General features: G+C 45.5%; 3 protein-coding genes across 6 annotated transcripts in view; 1 reads left to right on the top strand and 2 right to left on the bottom strand.

The window, feature by feature from the left end:
* Positions 1-3,928, bottom strand: part of arhgap9 (Rho GTPase activating protein 9) — a 45,076-nt gene extending 41,148 nt beyond the window's left edge. For 2 of the 3 annotated variants that reach the window (XM_066708406.1, XM_066708408.1), the window contains exon 1: positions 3,809-3,928. The gene's annotated coding sequence lies outside the window, so the exon portion shown is untranslated. The remainder of the gene's footprint in view (positions 1-3,808) is intronic. The other variant, XM_066708407.1, reaches the window with a different exon arrangement.
* Positions 3,929-4,186: 258 nt separating this feature from the next.
* On the top strand, positions 4,187-14,577 carry mars1 (methionyl-tRNA synthetase 1). The gene is made up of 21 exons (XM_066708403.1): positions 4,187-4,431; positions 6,083-6,173; positions 6,351-6,429; positions 6,679-6,810; positions 6,910-6,985; positions 7,082-7,254; positions 7,594-7,703; positions 8,177-8,293; positions 9,008-9,211; positions 9,456-9,657; positions 9,819-9,893; positions 10,083-10,253; positions 10,415-10,510; positions 10,668-10,785; positions 10,954-11,167; positions 11,413-11,544; positions 11,695-11,799; positions 12,007-12,190; positions 12,415-12,486; positions 13,297-13,431; positions 13,830-14,577. Exons 1-21 carry the CDS (start codon positions 4,317-4,319, stop codon positions 13,977-13,979), a joined length of 2,751 nt encoding a protein of 916 aa, XP_066564500.1. The 5' UTR covers positions 4,187-4,316; the 3' UTR covers positions 13,980-14,577.
* Positions 14,578-14,988: 411 nt separating this feature from the next.
* On the bottom strand, positions 14,989-19,864 carry ddit3 (DNA-damage-inducible transcript 3). Of its 2 annotated transcripts, none has more exons than XM_066708405.1 (4): positions 19,695-19,864; positions 18,001-18,052; positions 17,365-17,532; positions 14,989-17,182 (listed from the first exon to the last, which is right to left on the bottom strand). In XM_066708405.1, the coding sequence occupies exons 3-4, from the start codon at positions 17,515-17,517 to the stop codon at positions 16,541-16,543; spliced, it is 795 nt and encodes a 264-aa protein (XP_066564502.1). In that variant the 5' UTR covers positions 17,518-17,532; positions 18,001-18,052; positions 19,695-19,864; the 3' UTR covers positions 14,989-16,540. The 2 variants fall into 2 exon arrangements, with proteins under 2 accessions (XP_066564502.1, XP_066564501.1); XM_066708404.1 differs by having other exon boundaries at positions 14,989-17,185; positions 19,695-19,861.
* Positions 19,865-24,087: the final 4,223 nt, after the last annotated feature.

Below are 24,087 nucleotides of genomic sequence, written 5' to 3'. Positions count from 1 at the left end.
ACCCATCAGTCACAGCTGGCTATGGGACACCTCACAGTGAAACACGGTTTTACACACAAACTTGCAAAAAAGCTGTGCTGAGTCTTTTTTCCCAGGGTCCCAGAACCGGCACTGTGACCTAGACTTTTAATTGGGAATGAGTGTATGATCGATCTGTCACTGTAACTGCACCTGGCACCCTCTGTGCCCCACTAACACAGCGCTTGGTACAGGCGAAGACCAGAGCTGGTCCAGATACCGAACAGGGTAGAAAGAGGGTTACAGAAGCGTATTAGCCATCGTTGTTTTTCGAGGGACCTATCCCAGCGAGAAGTGGCTCCATCAGGGCAGGGGACTTGGGAGGACTTGGCTGCTGGTGTATCAGTTCAGTTCAGTTCACACCGATTGGAGGAATACACGAAATGAAACTTAAAAGAAAAAAGAAAGAGAGAGAGACCGAAAGAAGGGCAGCGAGATGACAATGACTCTCCACAGAGGATGTGGAACAGAACGCGTAAGCAAAAGTTTCGAGTTCATCTCTCATCAATCCATTTAAACAGATTTTGTTTTTGATCAGCATGTTCTAGATCTGACTCGCCTGCCCTGGCCAGTAAAACCACCAGCCACCTGCTTCAGCCGCCATCTCCTCTTCAAAAGGCACGGCAAAGTCTCCGAGTCACGGCCTGTAATTCCCCCACGGCCAGCTATAGCAACTTGTTAGAGCTGTGGACGTCACACACAAGGAGTTGTGTGTTAACTTCAGAATGATACATTTGCACTTTTCAGATGCATGTTTTATAGACTACAGTTAATGTGACTGCTACTATTGAGCCTTGACCCAGGGCACAGTCTGAGCACCCCTGGACCAGCCACTCGGGCAGACTGTCAATCTAATTTGTGCGTTTGTCAGAGCTCACCAAGAAAGTAAATCAAGTCTATCAATACGTATATATCAGCAGCAGCATCGATCCACTCCTGGATGAAGACCTCCCCAAGTCATTTCCACTTGCTTTTTTGACAAAAAATGTATTGATAAAAATCTCCCGAAGCCCAGCTGCACCAGCACCCCAACACTCAGTGGGGGCAACTCACACGTGAGGGGTCATGTCCACAAATATAAGGGAAGTAGATTCAGTATGGAAAACAAAATGCAGCGGGAGTGCCGATTCACAGAGAGAGAGAGAGGGGGGGGGGGGGGGGGTGAACGATGCGTATAACAAATGAGCGTTTGACTTGCAGATTCACTGGGTTCTTCTGAGACGAGGCCCAGGAAAAGAGCTTGAATCAATAACCCTACCCTGAGCAGTGCCTGCCCAAAGGGCTTCACCCTTCTGTTCTCCTCACAGTATGTACAGATCACTGTTCTAATGCTGCGCAACCTTTTCCTTTCTTCCTTATTGTGTCTTTTTTCTTCTCCTGTTCCTCTGCGGCGCCTGCTGTCTGGAATAAGAGAGCGGAAGAAGCAGCCGTCCCCCAGAGCGATTTCTGCCAGCTCACTGGAACAGAGCAGGGGCTTCATTTAAATCTCATTTAATTGCGTCTTTTTACATGATCTTTGTCTGAATTATTAATACAATACAGATCTCACTGCTCTCATCCACTGGGGCGCATCTACCTTGTAAACACGGTGTGATAGGATTGGGCACTAGTCTCCCTCCTCCTATGGGGGGCACTACGGAGCTGCTTGTTTTGCAGACAAAGGGCTCTGGGACAAGAACCAGAGATTTCATTATTTGCAGTATGGATGAGCTGCATGGCCTGTGATTAGATTCACACTTTCTTCCATGCTGAGTTTCTTCACTACATGCACATTTGCAGAAGATTTGAACCTATATCCACTGTATCGTTTTCAGTGTTATTTAGAGACGTGCATTAAAGGAAAAATCTCATATATGCAATATGGACTGAATCAAAAAATGAAAATTAGTGTTATAAACTGTAAACCTACCCGTTATTACATTGCATCTCAACAGTTAATGGTACCAGACACATATACAATTAATGTATACGTTATAACGTTCATGTCATTGTTAATAATTAACCTCGTTGTTATTGTTTTACTTTTATATACACACTGAACATGTGCTTTTGTTATTATTATGTTTTGATGCATTGATTAATAATGCCTGCAATGCCAAACTGTAAAACTCTGTAAACATAATGGAAACCACAACCTCTTCTCTTTTGTTGCATAATTAGGTTGCACTCCGTCGTATCATTTAAATTCAATAATCATTCGAACCAAGGTACCCTAAATCAATTCGGCATTCCTCTGCGGGATTGATGTAAATAATCTGGAATAATCCCATCAGAGAAAATAAAATCCCGCAGACTGAAAGTTTTTTTTTTTCCAAAATGGGCATGCATCCTCAAAACAAAGCATAGTCTAATTAATTGACTAAACCCAAAATAACTTGAAATTCATTATTTCCAATGCTTCCAAACAGCAATAGTAATACCACTCAATGAACAGTCATAAATACAGTATTTTTCATTTAAATCCATTGGTTTACGAAACATACAATGCCCAACAGCCCATAGTTGGACAAGACTGAGTTTTCGGATTTAGCGCTTCTCAACAAGTGCCGATTTAAACCCGCCTCCGGACCCCCAAGTCTGCCTGTCATTGGTCGATATGGATGTGATTGACACGACCCCTCGGTTGCAGCAAGCGACCCGCACCTGAGTCTCCGGTTCGAGTCAAGCGCTGGAAAAACGCCGTTACGTTATACGTCAAAAAGTGTGTCGACGCGTTAATAATGTTAAAACCTCCTGGTGAAAGGCATCAGAGGTGAAAAGCAGCCGTTTTAAATACGGCAGCAGCTCTGCCACTGTGGTGCTGAGGGCTGCACACGCTGCGCAGACATTTCCCTCCGTTTCCACATTGAACAGACAGCTCACGTCTCAGCGTCTGCTCGTATGCATGGAGCCGGCTCGTCTACCTCCCTCCCCTGAAGCCACATGTTGCAAACCATCAAATGAGCCTAAAACAACACTGTAAACGGGTTGCTGTCGCCAGTCAAATAAATAAGTATAAAAACAAGAAACTCAAAATTGCAAAAATACAACAAAACACCTTCAGTACCACTATAGCACCAAATTGTGGTTTACGCAAGATGAAGAGTAGAATTCGTATAATAATCACAATAATAATAATAATAACGTGCACTCAGAAAATGGGCCGTATACAGCCAAGCCCCCTGCAGCGGTTTTGCTGAAGCAGGAATAACTTGAATTAAATCAATGCAATAAAAAATGATTTCCACTCCTACGGTCAGAGTACAGGTTATGCACGGATGAAGTGCAACAACCGCCAGGATTTAGCACGCAGCCACATAATCACGCACTACACAAGAATTCACACAATCATGCATACATGGGGTTGTAACTTAAAAACGTTGTGCTGTTTAAATAATAAAATGCACATTCTTTTCGAGGAAGGGGACCCCAAAATACTACTGTATCATCAGAAACCCCAAAGTCATATGCATAATATGAATACGGAATATGAATCAATGTCTTTTTTTTTCTTTTCAACAGAGGAAATAACTATTACAGCGCATCATGTTCTTTCTTTCGTCTTTTTCATGCACATTTAATTGCGCCAACAGTTCAAAGAGAATACTGAATGCATTATTAATTTGCAATGTATATACTCAAGGATAAGAAACGAAAAATACGGACGCATGGGGAAAGTTGACACTGGTAACAGTAAAACAGGAAAATCGCAACTTTCACTGAAAAACTCCGCAACTTAAAACTCCTGCAACACAGACCAACTGATAAAACAGATCAATGAGCAGTAATTCTGGAAGAATGTGTCACTTACCCCAATTTGCTTATTGTGTGAGAGGATTGCAATTATAATTAATTTCTCCTGGTGACACTGCAATCAGGCAGCCTCTTATCTCCGCCAACGAGCACTACAGCAGATGTCTTTGGCCACCGCTGACAATATAGGTTACAAGCAGACGAATTACGTCACTCTCTAGAACCACGTGACATGGGAACACTGTTGCGCTGCCAGCGGGATTTCTCCCGTGTAACGTGACAGGGGTACGATTATGTTCCGCCTCAGTGACAGCGACATCGCGTTGGATTGTGGGAATTGGAGTCCGTTCTCACAGCTCTCACGGCTCACTGCAATAGCGTGTCTCAGCGTTAAAAACTACACCTTCCACAATCATAGAGGCGATTGAGCTTTCATTGCATCAGCGTACGGGTTAAGTAGCCGGTTTGTCGCGTGTTGTTTCGATAAGGTTCTGGTGCATGAGTTTGGAGCTGTAGCTTTTATTGATTAATGTCGTTTTCTTAAAAAACAGAAGACCGTGAAAGAAATGAACGTAAAGATGACACTGTACGTCAGCGAGGGTAATCCGCACAGTCTGAAAGTACTGGCGGCGAATGAAATGACAGGGGTGAAATGTGACATAAAGTATGTCAATCACGACGGTAAGACTCTTGCTATGGTACTGTAATTATGTTTTTATGAATCTGTCCTGCCAGGAGCATACAGATATGTGCATAGAGATCTGAATGTTTGGGTTAAGACCGATCCTTCCTTTCCGAATTATGCACTGAGCTGCCTCGGACAGGGAAATGACGCTTACTAATAATGCACAGGGTCATGTTTAGCTACAGTTTAGTTCCCAGATGAAAGACATGGAAATCTGATATTAAAAGAAGCGTTTGGATCGCGTTCATTGCTCTGAAGAATAAAATAGGTGTCATGATAGGTTGGACATGTATAGACCTCTCATTATATATATTTGCTGTGCATTATTACTATTAAACATGCCTTCTCCGATTGTACAGTCCTTGTTTGTATTGGGACAGTGATTCATGTCTGCAAAGGGCACCTATTTGCAGGTACAGTTTGTTTGGGAAGTATTTAGACCCTGTGGTGTATAAATGCCCACCAGTCTACATGGACAACTGACCATACTGGGGAAACTGGGCTGCAACTACTACTACTACTACTACTACTACTACTAGGTATTCCCAAAACGGTCCTGGAGAACTCCCTGCCCTGCTGGTTTGTGTTCCAACTCTTAATTACTTATATTGAATTGTTAGGTAAATTTAAGGATTCAATTAAGCAATTAAGAGCTCAGTTGGTCAGGGGGTAGTCCAGGACCCGTTTGGGAGTCCCTGGTCTAAATTAATTAATCCCCTAACCACCCCACGTTAATCCGGCAAAACTATAATTTAGTAGCAGATTACAGAACACGTGTTTTACATATAATAGTATAACTCCAGTCACTCATGTTCTACTAATTATTATTAATAATATATTTTTATGTAACTGCATTTGTGTGGTGTGTAAAATATGATTCATAGTCACACATCCCATTAAATACTATTTAAAAATCTTACCTACTTGTCCAAAAGCACCTTATGCTCCTAAAAAATAATAATAATCATTAAGGTATTGAGTGAGAATATCCTCTCTCTAGATTTGTATAGAATACAGTGTTGGTAACAATGTCATGATTTTTAGAGACTGCGAATTTCTATAGTGGAGTAATTGGGCGGCCGGTCCACTCAGTCATTCAGTGGCCAGAGCGCACCCTGTTCCTGAAGAGAGATTCCTTACGACATCCCGGGGAGGATCAGGCCGCACCATCTGGCTACTGTCCAGAAGGGACCGGTCAGCCCCCCTCTGGATTACAGCCCCCTCTGATCCGCCTCATCTCAGATTACTTATGTAGATTGGGCAAGCAGTCAATCGCAAGAAATTTAGTGGAGGAAGATGCCATGAACTCAAATAAATAACTGAAACAAATAAACCTTAAGAGATGAAGACCTCTTTATGTGCCAAAGCTGGAGCTAAGAGGTTTTAAGAAGGTCATGGGTGCCAGTCCCTTAGCTCTGATGGGTATGGTAATTAATATGAGCCAGTTGAGAGTCCACAGCCCCCCCCACCCCACACTCCACATCTACAGACACCCAGTTGTTAACAAAAAAAAAAAAACGGAACCAAAGTATGCCATGCAAACTGAAACAGGAACCAAGCTGGTAGTATTTTTCCCTGTCTGTATATGTTAGCAGCAGTTGTCCGTGTAGTGTCAAGAGATTGAACAGTGTGCTTGTGTCTGTGCAGAGAGAGTGGTGCCCTTCCTGAGCCGCCCCACAGTGCCAGCCCTGCGGCTCAGCTCTGGAAACTACCTGTTCTCCGCCAACGCCATCTGCCAGTGAGTACGGAGTGACCATCCTGTTGGTGTTGGTGTCTGCCTATAGCGTACGGCATCAGTCCATCATCCAGCATGCCATCACTGAATGATACACAGCTCAGCACAGGGGAGGGTAGTTGCAGTCCTCCATGGCTTTGTGTGTTTCTGGCTTCTTATTCCGTCTCGGGCTCTCTGCAGGTACCTGTTCACACTCGGCGGACTGGAGCCCAGCGATGCGACCAATCAGTGGCTGGAGTGGGAGGGAACAGAACTCCAGGTGAGGGCAGTGTGATTCGCTACTCACCATTTCCATGATAACGGTGGAGGAGGCGGAACTTGCGATGTGCCCACTCTGCCATTGAGCAGCTTGTGGGTGTGTTTATTATGTGTGGAACATGTCAGTCTTGGAAATCAAACTTCTATGGTGCCGAGTGCACCTATGTCATCCTGTGCAGGTGGGGTGATTTTACCCTGTGCCCGTGTATGTCAATAGTAACTGCTTGTCTTGTGCTGTGTGTTCCTCCAGCCCGCCGTGACCTTGGCACTCCATTTAGCAGCGCTGCAGGGGAAGAGGGCTGAAGCAGCACGGTCCCTTCAGAAACACCTGAGCTACCTGGACCAGAGACTGGCCAAGAGAGGAGCCCCCTACGTCACTTCGGTACGTTTCTGACCCCCAGCCTGCGCTACAGTTTATAAGGGAAGAACCAACAATGTGCATTTTTTGTAATTTTATTTTCTCTCGTATACATAAATATAGGAAGTGATGACAGTAGCTGATGTCGTCCTATGGGGGGCTCTGTACCCATTCCTCTCTGATGCCACTCTACTTCCTGGTAAGACAGATTAGATGTCACGTGATTTCATACTGATTCTACTGGCTTTCCATCCCATCCTCATAACTCAGCCTCTTGTGTCTGTCTCTGTTTCAGGGGGGCTGCAGGCAGTGACAGGCTGGTTTGAGCGAGTCGGGGGGCATGCAGCTTGTAAGGCTGCAGCCCAGTCCATCCTGAAGGGAGGGGGACTCTCGACCCTGAAACCCTATCTACAGAGACAGCCGCCCCCCCGGCAGCGTAGTGAGAGACCTGCCAGCAACGAGCCAGAGGTAGGTGGAGCAGATAGGTGGAGACTGGGGCTAGAGTGGCTGACCGTCAATCACTGAACTTACGTCTCGGCTTCCTCGTTCGTTTGGGGTCCTGGGTCATCAATTCACACTGTGCTGCAAGATTTTTACCTCCAACCGAAACCACAATCCTTCACAAAAGCCAGTGAAGCCGAGTGAGAGAGTCTTGACTTTTTCTCCCTTCCCCCACCAAAGCTTGAGTTCAAATTTTCAGGACCTTTCTCCAGTTTAAAGTCCCCCCTGTGGTTGTGGAGATATGGTGGTCCTCACCCCCGAGCCGGGGAGTGGCTGGTTGGCTCAGCCCTGTGTGTCGTCCCATAGGGGGAGAACGCGGAGCACACAATGACGGAGAAGGAGATCCAGGCGGACGTGGAGATCTGGAGTAAGGGCCTGTCCGCTTGTCCCAAGCCCAAGGAGATCCAGCACCCCATGTGAGTGTCCATCTGTCCTAAACAACATGAAAAAAACAGTGCTGGATTCGGAAAATCCGGCTGTCATTCTGTCCACCTGTCCAGCTACTCCATATTCACTTCATACACACAACACACACTAACACTTGTGTTTCCCATTCTATTATTCTATGTTTTTTACACCTCACATCCTGTTGCGTCTTTTTCCACTACCCTAAATTACTGCATCTCCATGAAAAAAGGAACTATAATCTCCTGACGTTACAAAATCAGAAAGGTTGAGACTCCCAGCAGTTAAAGCCACACTTGACAGATTTTGTGGCCCAGGCAGAGGTAGTCAAGAAAAGGGTGTTGCGATTTCCCTGTGAGAACCAGCCTGGGAAATGTAATGAATTGTCAAATGTGATTTCTTTTCCTTCCATTTGTGTCTTTTTTTTTTTTTTTTTTCCATTGGTGTCATGGTTGTGATGGTGTGGTCTTGTCTCGTTTCCCAGCCTGCCTCGGGAGGGGGAAAGAAACGTGCTGATCACCAGTGCCCTGCCCTACGTCAACAACGTACCTCACCTGGGGAACATCATCGGTTGCGTGCTGAGTGCGGATGTGTTTGCCAGGTGGGTCACTCTCTGCCTATGTGTCCTCACCTTCCTCCATATGCTGCCCGCAACTCTCTCCTTTCCCTCTCTCCCCTTTCCCTAATCCCTCTTTCATCCGTCTCTCCTCGTCTGCCCTTGCAGGTTTTCCAAACTAAATGCCTGGCCCGAGTCCAAGATCTTTTAACTACTTTATGAAAGATAGGTTTTAAAAAAAAAAAAGACTTTTAAAAAATGAATTTTAACTGCTTTTAAAGATTTAGTTGTGTTTAAAGCACTAGTTTGGGTTTTTTGGTAAGTTTTGTTCTGTTTTTTTTCTTTTGTCAAATACATTGGCCGTTAGGATTTTGATTTTAAATGCATCGGACTGTTTTGGTTTGTTTTTTATTTTTATCATTTTATTTGTTTTTTTATTTGTCCGGTGCATTTTCAGTTATTTTCAATGTATTTGACTCTTTTGTTGGTTTGCAGTTTTGCTTTATCACAAGTTTGTTTTATTGTTTTATGCACTTGAGTTTTATTTGAGTTCATATGTTTTGTTAATCACTAAGATTAAATTTTTTTTAAGTGATTTTAAGAATTGATTTAAAAAAAAATTAATCATAAGTATTAAAATTTGTTTTGATTTGTTTTTGTTATTGTAATGTAAAATACTTACACCAATAAAATAGTATAAATGCCTGGCAAGATGTTGCTTCTCTAACTTGCATTCTCTCCCTCTCCCTCTCTCGGCAGGTTCTGCCGTCTGCGGGGCTTGACCACGCTGTTCGTGTGCGGGACGGACGAGTACGGGACGGCCACGGAGAACAAGGCGGCGGAGGAGGGGGTGTCACCGCGGGAGATCTGCGACAAGTACCACACTGTGCACGCCAACATCTACCGCTGGTTCAACATCAGCTTTGACTACTTCGGCAGGACCACCACGCCCCGGCAGACTGAGTGAGGGAGAGGCGGGACAGGATGGGAAGACTGTGATGGGCTGGGGGTGGTTTGAGATAAGCTAGTGGGACAAGTCGGGGGGTAGGAGAAGTTGGGGTGAATAGGAACGATCGAGTGAGGGGGAGACCTGCGGGTGAGGCAATCAGCGAATAAATAAAATTGAAGGAGGAGCAGACAGCCTTGGCACTCACGGTCTCCCTTTCTTTTCATTCTGTCTCTTGCTTGCTCGCTCTCTCTGTCCCAGGATTGCCCAGGACATCTTCGGGCGGCTGCTGGAGCGGGACTTCCTGCTGCCCGACACGGTGGAGCAGCTGCGGTGCGAGCACTGTGACCGCTTCCTGGCTGACCGCTTCGTGGAGGGCGTCTGTCCCTTCTGCTGCTACGAGGAGGCGCGGGGGGACCAGTGTGACAAGTGTGGCAAACTCATCAATGCCGTGGAGCTCAAGGTCAGCGACCAGAGAACCAAGGGACAAAAACAAAAAAATGCTTTCCCTTTAAAAAGCAATCTATGTATAAGAAGCTTGACCAAAAAAATGCATTAGCCCAATTTTATCCAAGCCTCTGTATGTAACCTATGTCGCTTGCGTGTGTTTTCTGTCTTTCCCAGAATCCCCAGTGTAAGATGTGCAAGCAGACCCCCGTGGTGAAGTCGTCCAAACACCTGTTCCTAGACCTGCCCAAGGTAGAGCGAGCATTAAAAACGATAAATGACAAGTGCAGGTGTGTCAGAGGAAATCCCTGATCTCGGACCTAGACTGTGTGTTTTTTGCATGTCCCTTGATTCTCCCTCCTTTCCCCTCGTCCCTCACCCACTTCTTTCTCCTCCTTTGTGGTAACCCTCTTCCCATCCACGTCTCTCCATCATCCGCAGCTGGAGTCCCGTCTGGAGACGTGGCTGGAGAAGTCGGTCGGCACGGGCGACTGGACGCCCAACGCGCGCTTCATCACTCGCACCTGGATCCGCGACGGGCTGAAGCCACGCTGCATCACCCGCGACCTCAAGTGGGGCACCCCCGTACCCCACCCTGACTTCTCGGACAAGGCAAGAGAACTCCCCCCACCCCCATGGCCGCCACCCTCGCGCACAACCCTTTAAAAACACAAAGACCCCCTCAATAGCCTATTTAAATCCATCAAGCTTTACTGGATCATCTACAAGTGTATGTATCTGACCTGGTAACCCTGTTGTTAACCTCCCTCTAGGTGTTCTATGTGTGGTTCGACGCTCCCATTGGCTACCTGTCCATCACCGCCAATTACACCGACCAATGGGAGAAATGGTGGAAGAATCCAGAGCAGGTAACGATGCATTCCGGTGTATCTATATCTATATACCCTGTTACTCATCTGACAGTGTGTGTATCTGTATCTGTAAACCTTTTTTACTCTAACAGTGTGCGTTTGTGTGCGTGTCTGTATGCCCTGTATACCCTGACAGTGTGCATCTCTCCCCCAGGTGCAGCTGTATAACTTCATGGCCAAAGACAACGTGCCCTTCCACAGCGTGGTGTTCCCCTGCTCCCTGCTGGGGGCCGAGGACAACTACACCCTGGTCAGCCACCTCATTGCAACAGGTTAGAGCCAGGCTGCTGCTGCACTGTCAGTGTTTCTGTCATGCTGTCTCTCTCTCACTCTCACTCTCTCACACACTCTCCTAGTCTCTCTCAAACTGTCACTCTCTCTCACACACTTTCTCACTCTCTCTCTCAAACTCTCTCTCTCTCTCACTGTCTCCCCCGCAGAGTACCTGAACTACGAGGACACCAAGTTCTCGAAGAGCCGGGGCGTGGGTGTGTTCGGGGACATGGCGATGGACACGGGGATCCCCACCGACATCTGGCGCTTCTACCTGCTGTTCGTGCGTCCCGAGGGCCAGGACAGCACCTTCTCCTGGGCCGACATGGCGCTGAAGAACAACTCCGAACTGCTCAACAACCTGGGCAACTTCATCAACAGGTGTGCCTGCGCCCCGACCCCCCGAAACATGGGCGCTAACAGGATGATTCCCAGTCACAATCTCACTGGCTCAGTGACTGGCATACCAACTCCTAACAAATTTATATGACCAACACACTTAGTGGCTGATGTACAGACTGACTGGCTGAGCGATGCAGTGAAACAGATGGAATTAATTATTTCTCTCTCTCTTTCTGTGTGTGTGTGTGTGTGTGTGTGTGTGTCTCTCTCTCTCTCTCTCCCAGGTCAGGGATGTTTGTGTGTAAGTTCTTTGAGGGCCAAGTCCCTGCCATGGTCCTGGAGGAGGAGGACAGGAGACTTCTGGCTCTGACTGCCTGGGAGCTGCGGCAGTACACTCAGCTGATGGAGAAAGTCAGGTACTGCTGCACACACACTGAAGACTGTACACGCACTGTATTACTGTATAGTATATGTATGTTTAGTCATAAGTTTACTAAAGCTGCTCTATGTGTCTGTTGTCTGTCTGTGTGTCTGTTGTCTCTGTGCGTGTGTGTGTGCCCTTTAAGGATCCGTGATGCTCTGAAATGCATCCTGAACATCTCTCGCCATGGCAACCAGTACATCCAAGTCAATGAACCCTGGAAGAAGATAAAAGGAGGCGAGAGAGACAGGCAAGACCGATGGCACACTCCCTCTCTGTCTGTTCTATTCTACCAGCCTCCTGCCCTCTGTCAGAGCCTCCCTTTCTTCCTGTCTTTGTCTCCACATCTCCTTCACTCTGCCCCTCTATTTACCTCTCATTTCCCCTATCCCTCTCATTCTCCCCCTCCCATATCTTCTACTCTCTGATTCTCTCTCGTGCTCTCTCGCCCCCGCAGGCAGCGGACAGGCACAGTGACGGGGGTGGCAGTGAACCTGGCCTGTCTGCTGTCAGTGATGCTGCAGCCCTACATGCCCACAGTCAGCGCCACCATCCAGGAGCAGCTGCACGCGCCCCCCCACTGCAACACCCTGAGCGGGAAGTTCGTCTGCATGCTGCCCGCAGGGCACAGGATCGGCACGGTGAGGGCAGGGCCAGCCCGGCACAGATGCACACGGACAGAGACATGTGCTGCTCTCACACACACACACTGTATAGAGACAGTTGCAGACACACACACACAGTTTATAGAACCTCTCAGACACACATTTTCACTTTGTCTCCATTTATAACCAATATCAAAAGTTATCGAGAATTGAGTATAAGACTGAAAGAGTTAACTCTCTCTCCCTCTCTCCCCGCACAGATCAGTCCATTGTTCCAGAAATTGGAAGCAGATCAGATTGAGGCTCTGAGGAACAGATTTGGGGGTCAGCAGGTAAGCTGGGGTGGGTGAAGGAGACTTATATCACAGGTATAATACTAGAAGTTATTGAAAAAATTGTCTTTCCAAGTTTGCATGTTACTTTCTTCTAAAAGAGAGCCTTTGAAATGGGATGTAAATGAAAACGCACCACATTTCACCTTGCTTTCCAACACATTAATCCTCTGTCTCCAGCCTGAGGAAGGCCTGGATGTCCAGCAGGTATCTGGTGTGCATGTTGTGTGCTCTCTTCTCTCTGGCTGTTGTGTGTGGGGACTTTAAACCCTGTGATGTTGTTCTGTTAGGGCATCTTCCAAAGCTTTTTAATGACATGCAAGATTCCTCCCTCCTTTTTGCAAAATTATAATAAAAATAATAACTATAACCTGCTTTTTCTCCGTCCTTCATAAAATTATGCATGTAGAATTCACCCATCCCCTACGACCAAAAAGCCAACCTTGGTTTTGTCCCTGAGATTAACACCTTTCATTAAAGAGGCCCAGAGATCATGGCCACAATTGTCCAGTTGTTGATTAAAGTAATAAGACCACATGAAGTGAGCTGAGCCAGCAGAGTCTCGGGCCCATTCCCAGAATTCAGTTGGACTGCCGTAGTCTAAGCTGGTCCTCTAACTGCATGTGTGTTTGAGGCCTTTTTTTTGACTAACGGTGTATGACAAATGGTCCCGGGGACATCATCAACAAGAGCACTAAGAAAACTAATTCCAACCCTGTCGTGTTCCTGCTGTGTTGTCCCTGTTGTGGTTAGTTGTTGCTGTTGATCACAGAAGCCCTGACTTTTCTTTTTTCCCATTCTCCTCTGCAGAAAGCGACCAACGTGAAACCAGCTGATGAGGCTAAACCTGCAGCCCCTGCACTTGCCCCTGGTCTTATCCCTGAGACTGCTGGGAAAGCTGACCCCCAGAGAGCCAAGCAGCTCACAGAGGAGGTGGCACAACAGGTGAGGCAGGGAGTTTGAAGCCAGCCAGCCAGTGAGACACCTCCATCAGCACACATCATTTGGATAATTTGAGCTTTAGCAACTAACCGAGGCTAAAGGAGCCGGCATAACACAGCAGTCCGATTCCAGCAGGACGTCGTCTTTACATGTGGTAGAAAGGAAGGGGCACAAGGAGGTTTGGTTCCTCACTCTGTGTGACACCCTGTGAGACGGTGACAGAGATTGTACCACCTCATTTTACGAATACGGAGTGTAATTCAATTAATACCACCTGCGCTCTGACCTCAGCAGCTTAGGTTTCTTGGCCGTTTTTGAGTTTGAATGCGATTGGTTGTCAAGGAAGCTCTGCACAGGGTTTTAAACACCTTTGTGCCTTTGTGTGCCTGTGTGTTTTGCAGGGGGAGCGCGTGCGCACTCTCAAAGCCCAGAAAGCGGAGAAGTCCGTGATTGGAGCGGAGGTGGCCAAGCTGCTGGACCTGAAGAAGCAGCTGGTCCTGGCCGAGGGTAAGAACCCCGAGCCCCCCGTGACGAAAGGAAAGAAGAAATGAGCTGAAGAACGGAAGGAGGGGAGGCAGCCATGGTGGATTCACTCCATTCCCCTGCCGGCTTTTGATCCTATTTGAACCTATTGACTGTTAATTCCAGACCCCAGAGATTGAAGAACAGCAATTTCACCGTATTCGCAAAACTGACTAGACAAGTTGCTATATTAGAACACTGTGTGCCATGTTAAGCAATATGCAATGTGCGATTGGCATCAGCTCAATAAGATTTGATCCAAAGCACTATTTATACATTTTTCTATTTGCCACAATGTTTGACTTTTCTTTGTTGAGGGCTCTTTGGAAAGGAAGGGTTGGGACGCCTTAAAACCAGTCTCAGTTGCCTGATACATTTCTAAGCATTTTAACTCAGTCTAAAACTGGTTCTCTGAGCCAGTCTACAGTCACATTCTCGCTGCACAAATCTGACTTTTTTTTTTTTTTCCTCGTTGGGAACAAACAGGAGTCTGTTTCATACAGGAACACAAACCTTTGGCAACTGAAAACGGAGAACGAAAGTTTCTGGATTTCATGGTGTTATGTTTAACAGGTGTTTGGCCTCAGGACCACTTCCACTTTTACAATAAAAAGAAAATAAAAAGTATGGTTTTATTTTTTACTTTCTGGTTTTAAGGGATAATACACTGGCTTTACTCACTTTACGCTGTCGATGAGGGCTCACAAGTTGTTAAGCAAGTAAGAACTAGAACAAAAGAAAGCAAAATATTCAGTTCCTCTTGCTCAGTGGTCTCAGTCTTTATTCACTTAATTTAGTGATCATTTTTTAGACAGCCACTGCACCAGTATTTATGAATCCATGTTCACAAGCCTTAAAAATTAGACCAGTGATAATTCTCAGTTTACAATCGGGTCACAGATTTCAAAACAAAAAGCTTCTAATATTCTGGCCTTCATATTTAAATGTCCATTTTAACACAAGTAGTGGGAGTAGTCTTAAAGGTTATTAAATTAAGTATATTTCATCCTTGAAATAAAGAATTACATCTCAACAGTATAATGATTGGTGACTTTAATTTCAAAAACCAAAATGTTACAGAGATTACAATACATCTTTAATGTTTTGGTCAGATATAGCAGACAACATAACCTAAGAGTATAACATTCCTGTTTACATGTTTCAGTACTACTCATGCAGCATGCATTTAAAGAAATAAATTAAATGAATAATGAAGACATAGAATTAAGTTTTGGGTATGTTGACAACACATATTTCAAGAGCTCAGATCTACAGTATGGTTATAACTGATGATGGTACATTTTAGAGTAAGAATACAAATAACTGTTAGTAGCAGCCTGCTATGGGGCATTGTCAGATTGTAGATTATTGGCAGATTAGCAGCCCCTCGCTGGGTAAAAAGGGTGCCAGCCAATCCACAATCTGACAATGCATGTTAACCTGGTTTCCATCTGCAGATACTCAAAGGTGAGCCAAGCCGGACACATCCTGGGGAAAACAGAGACGCGAGACTCCAGCTGCAGTTTGCGCCACTCAAGAGATTTTATTTGTTGGCATTTTAACCCATGTACTTCAAACACTCAGAACCTTTTTTCCCCCTACTATGGGCAAACTACCTACTGCATAGTCAATTAATTATATGGGCAGTTTGCTCACAGTGGAAAACATGTCTCCTGACCTCTTGATAAAACAATCGCGGTCTGTATTCATCAGTGGATTCAGAGACCCTCATAAGCCTTGGACTCAGTGGTCTCATATACCACCAACATGCAGGTAAACCCAGCTCGTGTTGCCCATTTAATGAGTGTTTCTTTGAGCTTCTTTGCATTGACTTTTATTTCCACAGATCTAGGCACTTCCTGTGAGCTTAACTTCACTGCTGGTGGTCTAGCGAGTGTCTACTTAAGCTCACACTAAGATCCTGAATGACTCAAACTACATGAGGTGGAGTCTCATTCCCATGAATATTATTTGATTGATTTTAATAGTGCCCCAATCTCATTTGCGATATATATTTTATACATCACCTCACTTCAACATTCAAAATAGTGCAGCTCACCCACTTCCATCTTGTTTAGACATTTCCTTCCTTTTCCTGTTAACACAAGGAACTGAAGAGCGGGATCTTTTTAAAGACCCTCTACACATTTACATCCCAAAGACCGGAACCTAGGGTTTTTCTTTGCCCCCGTCCCTTCGGACATTCCCCTTGACGTTCTATCTTGACAGCCTGTCTGGTTACTTTCCTTCCTGTGCTCCCTCATGCCAACTCCTCTGCCTCCTGCACCACAGGGACCCTCTCATACAACTGTTGCCCAACTCTCTTGCACTGCCACATTCCGTACCTTTTACCTCCGATATGAAAGTGTGAACATTTGGACTCCCTAATAAGCCTGGTCAAGGACTCATTTCTCACTGGGCAGTTGTGTATCGCCCATCCGCTCCCCGCCCCTTCCCTGCTGCCCCCTGACCCTGCTGTTGCCACTGCTGCTACCGCTCTCACTCGGACCCTCTTTTCGTGACACTTTTTGCATTTATTTCATGGTCTCCAGCCTCGTGATGGAGACGGCCGCTATGGGAATGCTGTGCTCTAGGACTTCTTGGTATTGACCAGCTTCTCGATGAGCGCCCTCCTGGTGTGCTGGACCTCCTCACTCAGCCGCTCGATCTCAGCCTTCAGGCGCTCATTCTGCTCCGTCAGCTCCACCACCCGCCTCTCGTTCTCCAGCTCGCGTTCCTTCCTGCTCTTCTTGGGTGCCCCTGCTCCAGATGGAGAGGAGGAGGAGGAGGAGGGAGAGAAAGAGGAGGAGGAAGAGGGTGTGCTTCTCTTGCGCTTGTGAGCCACCCTGCCCTGGGAGCCCACGCTGGACGGGGGCGACTCAGGGGCCGAGGGCAGCTCCTCTTCACTGGACAGCAGTGAGGGGTCGAGCCCGTTCCTCTCCCCTTCCCCTTCCCCTTCCCCCTCGCCCTCCTCCTCCTCCTCCTCCTCCTCTTCAGGCAGCTCCTGGAGACAGCCTACGATCTCGATCACCCTGGCTCCCTCTCCTCCTCCTTCCCCTCCCAGCCCGGCTCCCTCGCTCAGCAGCTCGAAGAACTCTGGAGGCAGCAGGTCCCCCCCAGCGCTGGCAGTCTGTGGGGGCTCAGCGCGCAGCGGCTCCCCCTCGGCCCACAGCTGTCCGTCCGTCAGCCAGGCGAAGGAGCAGGTCTCCAGCACGTCCAGGAACTCCGGCTCCTTCTTCACGCAGGAGACAAGAACAGCGTCACTCCTCGCATCGCTACAGCTGAGCCAGCAACACAATAACACTACCTGCACTCACACACTCACATGTGGGGAAGTTTTTCCATGCAGGGGTCTAAAGGGGTCTAAAAAGGATCCCACAACAACTGCACCGATGTCCACTCCCACCAACTGACCTCAGGGCATTGGGCTGGCCGGACACTTTTCAGGCCACCCGCATCCGAGCACAGGATGTCCTGCAGGTCCTCGTACCACGCCTCCAGCTCCGCCCCGCACAGCGGCCCCACGCCGGGAGGGTATGGAGAGAACGCCATCGACTCTGCGGTCATCTGACTGCCCTGCACCTGCACAACACACACACGGTCAGGGTTAGACATTTTCAATAAATTATTAACCAGATACAGACATTTTTATGTTCAGCCACTCATTTAACTTACTGGCCTTCATTCTGCAGGCTCTAAAGCTCAAACCTTTTGCCGGCTTTGTGATGTTATCAACTTCCGTGCAATTCGATTTTCAAAACAGTGAAGGAGGAAGTGGTTACATCCGAATTAAATAAAAATAAAAAGAGCTTTGCCATCAGGTGCACAGAGCCACAGTGCCACTGAGTGGCCTCACTGGTGCACTGCAGTCATTATACTATATCAAAATATTAATCTACTTGCCATTGCAGTCTGCCCAATACAGGAATTAATTATATTATTTGTATTCTTCATAAATTACAGTAAAGAAACATGACATTTATCAGAACCCTAGAAACCAGTCTAATTAACTAGTAATACACTTTACAGGTTCTGGAAATATTCGATCACCTTTTAATCAAGTCTGGCGATGTGTCGGCGGAGACGGTGTGCCCCAACAAATCTAGAGACAAAGAAGAAACTTCATTAATAATCCACAGGCAGGCTGCCCTGAGCCACGCCGCTCCCCTGCGGTACATTCCCTCACTGAGGACCCGACACAAAGTCTCCCGGCAGCAACAGGCACACACACAGGCGCACACGCACAGGCACACACGCACAGGCACACACGCACAGGCACACGCACAGGCACACGCACAGGCACACGCACAGGCACACACACAGGCACACACACAGGCACACACACAGGCACACACACACAGGCGCACACACACAGGCGCACACACGCACACAACCAGCGACTAGAGCAGCGCAGACCGGACTGGCACTGCCTGCTAACGGGAGGAAAACAGTTCACACTTCATGAATGAAAGACTGTCAGTCAGAGAATTTTCATTGATTAACTTGTAAGATGTGCCTAATGCTGCCAGCCATTCGCAACTGTCATTAAAGAATTAAAATGGCAGTAATACGGCTACGGTCATTATCACTGTGGATCGTAGCGCAGTGCAGCACGGATATAAACCAGGTGCGATCGCAGCTCGTTTATCTGGCGTCGGGCTGTGAAATTAGGTCACTGGTTTCCATGTCAACAAGACGCAGCTCGCGCCTGCCCCCTGTGGTCGTCTGGGAGACCGCGCGAGCCCTCGCACAACCCCGGCCAGAGCTGTCAATCACCGCGGCGCGGTACCCGTCAATCACTGCCCGACTAAATCAATCAATCAAGTCACTTCGACTAAATTCTTTTTTTTCCCCCGGTTGAAATAGCGTCCTTAGCGAAACATCATTCTGTTCATCTGTTCATCATACACTGAACACACTTCCTCATACTGGCGTAAGCGATTTTGGGACAATGAAACATCAATAACGCATTCCTGCCAGTAAACAATACATAGTTACAAATTACGTCGTGTTTGTTTGTGTTTGTTTTTTTGTAATAGCTGTGCGTGTAAGTAACCTGTAGCAAACCAGCACAATGAATAAGGTTTTTGGTTTATTCGCAAGTAATGTCCGTACAAAATATATTGGTACGAATAATAAGGACGGGTGGTTGAATGAAATCGGTCCAATAAACAGTAGTAGGACGTCCCTGAAATGTTTAGATTCTTCATTAAGCCAATCATGTCGAAGTGGTTGGATTACGTAATGGAATCAAACTACCAACAATACAAAAACAAAGGCAATTTGAAACATTGATACATCACGCTTTAAATACTAAAATTCACCTTACATTAAGAAATTATACAAAACAACATCTTAAAACGTGAGGCATTTTCATATTCATAAAACAGGAACACTTATTACGCGTTCAATATAAAATTTAGCTACATCGTTTTCTTGGACCCAGAAAAGAAGTCGTTAGACACAAACTAGAAACTAGATCCAAAACAAGACGACGAAAAATAATATAAAAACCCTCCCCAATTAGAAAGAAGCTCACAATGGTCTAAAATAAGAAGAGCGGAACCGTATTCCCAAAACAGGCATGGGAGCTCTGCCAAAACATGCCTGCGCTCGTTTTTCCACCAGCAAATACCCGCCAGGGAAGAAGTTACACTTCTCACACAATCTCAAGAAAGCAGAGAGGAAATCGCTACAGTTACAGTGCTACAAATAACGCAAGCCGGAAAAAACAAACAACTTACCCTTTTTCTTTTATTATTTCGCTTTCTCGACTGTCTGGGGTTCGCAGTATTTTGATTTTCTGGAGTGGATTGGTGATAGCTCATGTTAACCATTGTTCAGTAATGTCACTGAATGCGAATTTCGGAAACTCCCGGCGATCCTTATATATAGCCGGAGCAACCTAACCACAAGAGAAAAGGGGAGGGGGGCAACCAAGCGCAAACGCCGGAATAGACAGCTTGACTGACGGCCGCATTGGCCACTCGGCAGCGCAGGCGCAGGGTCTTTTGCTTAGTGATATCCAATGAGCGAGCGAGAGTGCGCCGCTCGCTCCACTGTGACGTAGGCGCGGAGGCGGGACCAGCGGCCCCTGCTTGCAGGCCCAGACTGCATAGTTTGTGTGTCGGGGAAGTTGTGATGCAGTCATAAGACAGCCAGGACGAATGTGGGGCGTGTGGGAGTCATGTGAAATGATGCAACCGTTGGCAACCGGTTTCCAACATGAAGCGGGGCTGATGCATTATTAAACACGAAACTGTGAACGTTGTTTTAAAGTTGAGTGCCTGTGTTGCGTGGATTCTTAGATCCATTTGACCTTACCGAGAATATGACTTTTTTTTTGTCGTTGTACGTTTTCTTCTCGTCTTGCTAATCATCATGTCTTAGCTAGTTAGGCGATGGCTGCAGTTTACACGCTGTTAAGAATCGGTGGTGTAGTTTGTGGTGGGGGAAGATTATAATTGGGTGAACGGGACTAGGCACCTGACTATGTATAATTTTAGATCGTATCTGCAGCCATGGTAACCAGTTAATTCTTGAAGAAATACCTATAAATATCACAAGTACCTGACGCACAGCGTTAATTAGTCTATTATCATTAGAGTCTTGTTATGTCCTTGTCCTCGTTTTATTTTGTATATGTAACCTGTAAGTGGTCCTGGAAAGGGGCGTCTGCTCTTATGTTTTTATACATATTTAGCTACTGTAACTAGTTAAATAACATTCATGATATTGTTACAATGTATTGGTTAGTTAGGTTTAAAGTTATACATTGATCATTTTTTTCCCCTTCTGTGCGTTTTCGACCTTTACCTTTGAGAACTGGGGTCAAATGTTACAATAATGGTCACCGATCTTTAATGAATTGATGTATGAATATCGCAGGGATAACACATGCATACCTTATGAAGGTCATCTGAATTCTGCCGTTCGTGTGTATAACAGGGTGAGGGTGAATACGGTTTATACATGTGATCAACATCGCAAATCGGCAGTGGAAGTGCCTGAGGCTTTCGCGCGTTATTCCTGTGGGATGTATCAATTAATTAATTAAGAATCGGTGCCCATTAATTCTAGTGTTACCGAGAACTCGATGACTTTCCGTGCCCTATATTTGCAATGTCATTTCCGTGCATTCCGTATCGGCGGCCTCTTTTAGATGGTCTGGATGTTACAATCCTGGTTCCTATTAGTCAGGAATGCTTAAGCTAAATACTGGTTGACCATTAACTTTATATTTTTTCTAATAGAAAAGGAGGTGAAAACTCGGATCTAGAGGAGAGCCTTTTGTCATTTATCGTACAGATATATCAGGATTTATGCATTTTATGTGATATTTACTATAATGTAGTGATCACATACACGTTCATTAGGAACTGTGTGGAAAATTAGAAACGTGTGTATGTTTCGTGTACAACTAGACTTGTGTGTTTCTATTTATGGAGACTGCCTGACGATAAGGATCTGGAGAGTTTCGCGAATTAAGTTGTGCGGTTTCTATTGGAGGGTTCCCGTAGGGGTATTGAGAACCTCCCAAATACCAAATGACCGCGTCGCCCCCATCTGCGGGCCTCGACAGATGTTGCCACACATCTGCACTGTCTTGCTTGCGCCCCCTCCCTCCTCTGGGCTACTGTGGCCCCTCCCTCCCCAAAGAAAGCAGTCCAAGGTCGGATTCGGCGCATTGGAGGGCGTTGCTCCATTGCGCTTTTGCGTCGTGTAACCGAAATGCTTGATATCGCTCGTTATATAATTGCATTGTATAACCTACCAGGTTCAGAGGTTGATAATACCATTCCAACAGCTTCACAGCTATGGACTTTCCAATACATACATGCATTATTCATTAATTTAGTCATGTATTTGTTTATTGGCAGACCCCCCTATCCATGGCGACTTACAGGTTACAGAAAAATCACAAATCACGTTTTGTTTATTGTGTTATGTTCTTTTTAAAGGAATTTGAAAGATGGTACAAGCTGGCTGTTAATTAGCAATGCCATATTTTGTATTGGAACCTAAGACATCGTTAACCGATGCACACATTTAATTAAAACTGATTAAAATCAATAAATCACATAAGCGCCAAAGTGTGTGTTGCTGCAGCGCTTCGATTAAGACGTGGGCTGTGTATCCTGCTAACAGCCCTACTGTGCATTTAGCACTGCGGAGAGCTACATGATCAGAGACCACAGAGTCGTCACCATAGGGCCCTAGCAACAGCCAGCAAGCGAATAGCAGATAATGCATATCAAAGTCCCTCTGCAGCCCCGTGTTGTGTCAGGAGCTCACTGTGCGGATACAGAGGTATAGCGCAGCACTCACATATTCGCCAGTGGCAACGATGCTGATTTTCCCACGTAAGTGTTTTTCTCACATAAAATTAGGCTACATTAAGTTTTTCTGCTGTTCCTCTGCAATATAATTAGTCTGCTTGGACATATAGTACCTTTGGCATTCCCTATAAGTAACACCCACACTCACTCCTGTACAGTGATTTCCCATCACAGTCCTAAATGCCTATATACACTTAATTTATTTCATGTAATAATAACAATTATATATATATATATATATTAAATGGTCCTAAAGCCCCATATATACACTTGATATATTTAACATTATTATTATTACAGGAACAAAAACCCCACTCTCCTGACCTATTATTATAGCAAAACCTTATCCAAGGGAACATGTTTTGTTTTATTTAATAATAATAATAATAATAATAATAATAATAATAATAATAATATAACTGATCACACAGTGGAAATAGATCCAAAGACTAATGAAGTCATATTAACATAATATAATCATTGACCTAATCAGAGGTTATTAATAATTTGAATGCATTGGAGACATCAGGTTCAATATAAAAGCCAGATGTGCAAATGCATTTTGGAATCCCATGAAAACAGGTTTCACCGACACTGTCGCTGTGTACCTTGCACGAGGGGAAGAAAGCTACCACACGAAAAAGGAAGGAAGCAAGATAACAGATAACAGAGTGCAACACAATTGGTACTGGTGAGCAGCCCAAGAACACCCACATGTTCAACTTGCATCCTTCACCACCCGGCTCAGAAAGAAAACATTCCTGCCATCATCTTTATTTATTTCCAGGGATTCATTTAATGGTATATCAATCTCTCTTTCTGTTATTTAAGTTTTGTACCTCACATCACAGGGCCAGCATTTTCTGACACTTATATCTTTACTAAAGATTCTTTAGTGTGAAACCCTAAATGATATTGCTGTTGGGGTGGGGTGGTTGTTTCTTTAATGTTTGTTTATTTAAAAATAAATCAAACATGTCCCAGTGGCTCATGGGTATGTTTTTTTTTATATGCCAAATGTCACTGGATCTCCATCTTTCTCCCTGGTCTGGGCTACATTCACAGCAAAACATATGCCTAGTCTCTCATGAGGATGGCAGCCTGTTCTCTGTTTTGTTGTGCTTTCCTTTCGTCTCATCATCAATATAATATTTAATTAATATCTGGTCATTGCTGTTCCTCTTCATGTCACCCCTATGAGTTAAAATGCATCAAACCTTTGCTTACAGTTTTTAATTTTCTTGATTCATGATATGTATGTGTTGCATATGCAAAATGGCAAGTCATTTGTACTGTCCCATATGAGGCATGCCTATATAAATATATATACGGCGGCTATAGAGAGAATTCACCCCCCTTTGACTTTGTCGTATTTATTTGTGTTATAACCTGAAATTGTGATACATTTAAATGGGATTTCTGTCCCTTTGAATTACACAGCCTACTCTACACTTTCAATATGGGAAAAATGGGGGGGGGGGGAGAAAAACCAAAATCAATTAAAAATAAAAACCTGAAAAATGTTCAACAAAGAAGCATTCACCCCCTATGCTATGATACTCCTAAATAAGCTCAGGTGCAACCAACTGCCTTCAGAATTCACACGATAAGTTGAATGGAGTCCATCTGTGTGCAAAAGTGTTTCACATGATTTCAGCTTAAATACACCTGTGTCTGAAAGGGCCCACGGTTATGTAGAGCATTCAAAGCTTTTAAAACAAAACCAGGATAACTATGTGGGAAGGCACAGATCAGAGGTGGGATATGAAAAGTCCCTTGGAGTACAGTCAAGTCGATC

This window comes from Amia ocellicauda, chromosome 7 (genome assembly GCF_036373705.1).
Source record: "Amia ocellicauda isolate fAmiCal2 chromosome 7, fAmiCal2.hap1, whole genome shotgun sequence".
Lineage (NCBI taxonomy): Eukaryota > Metazoa > Chordata > Actinopteri > Amiiformes > Amiidae > Amia > Amia ocellicauda.
Note: the sequence above shows the minus strand (reverse complement) of the source record. Positions and strands in the feature narration are given on the sequence as shown.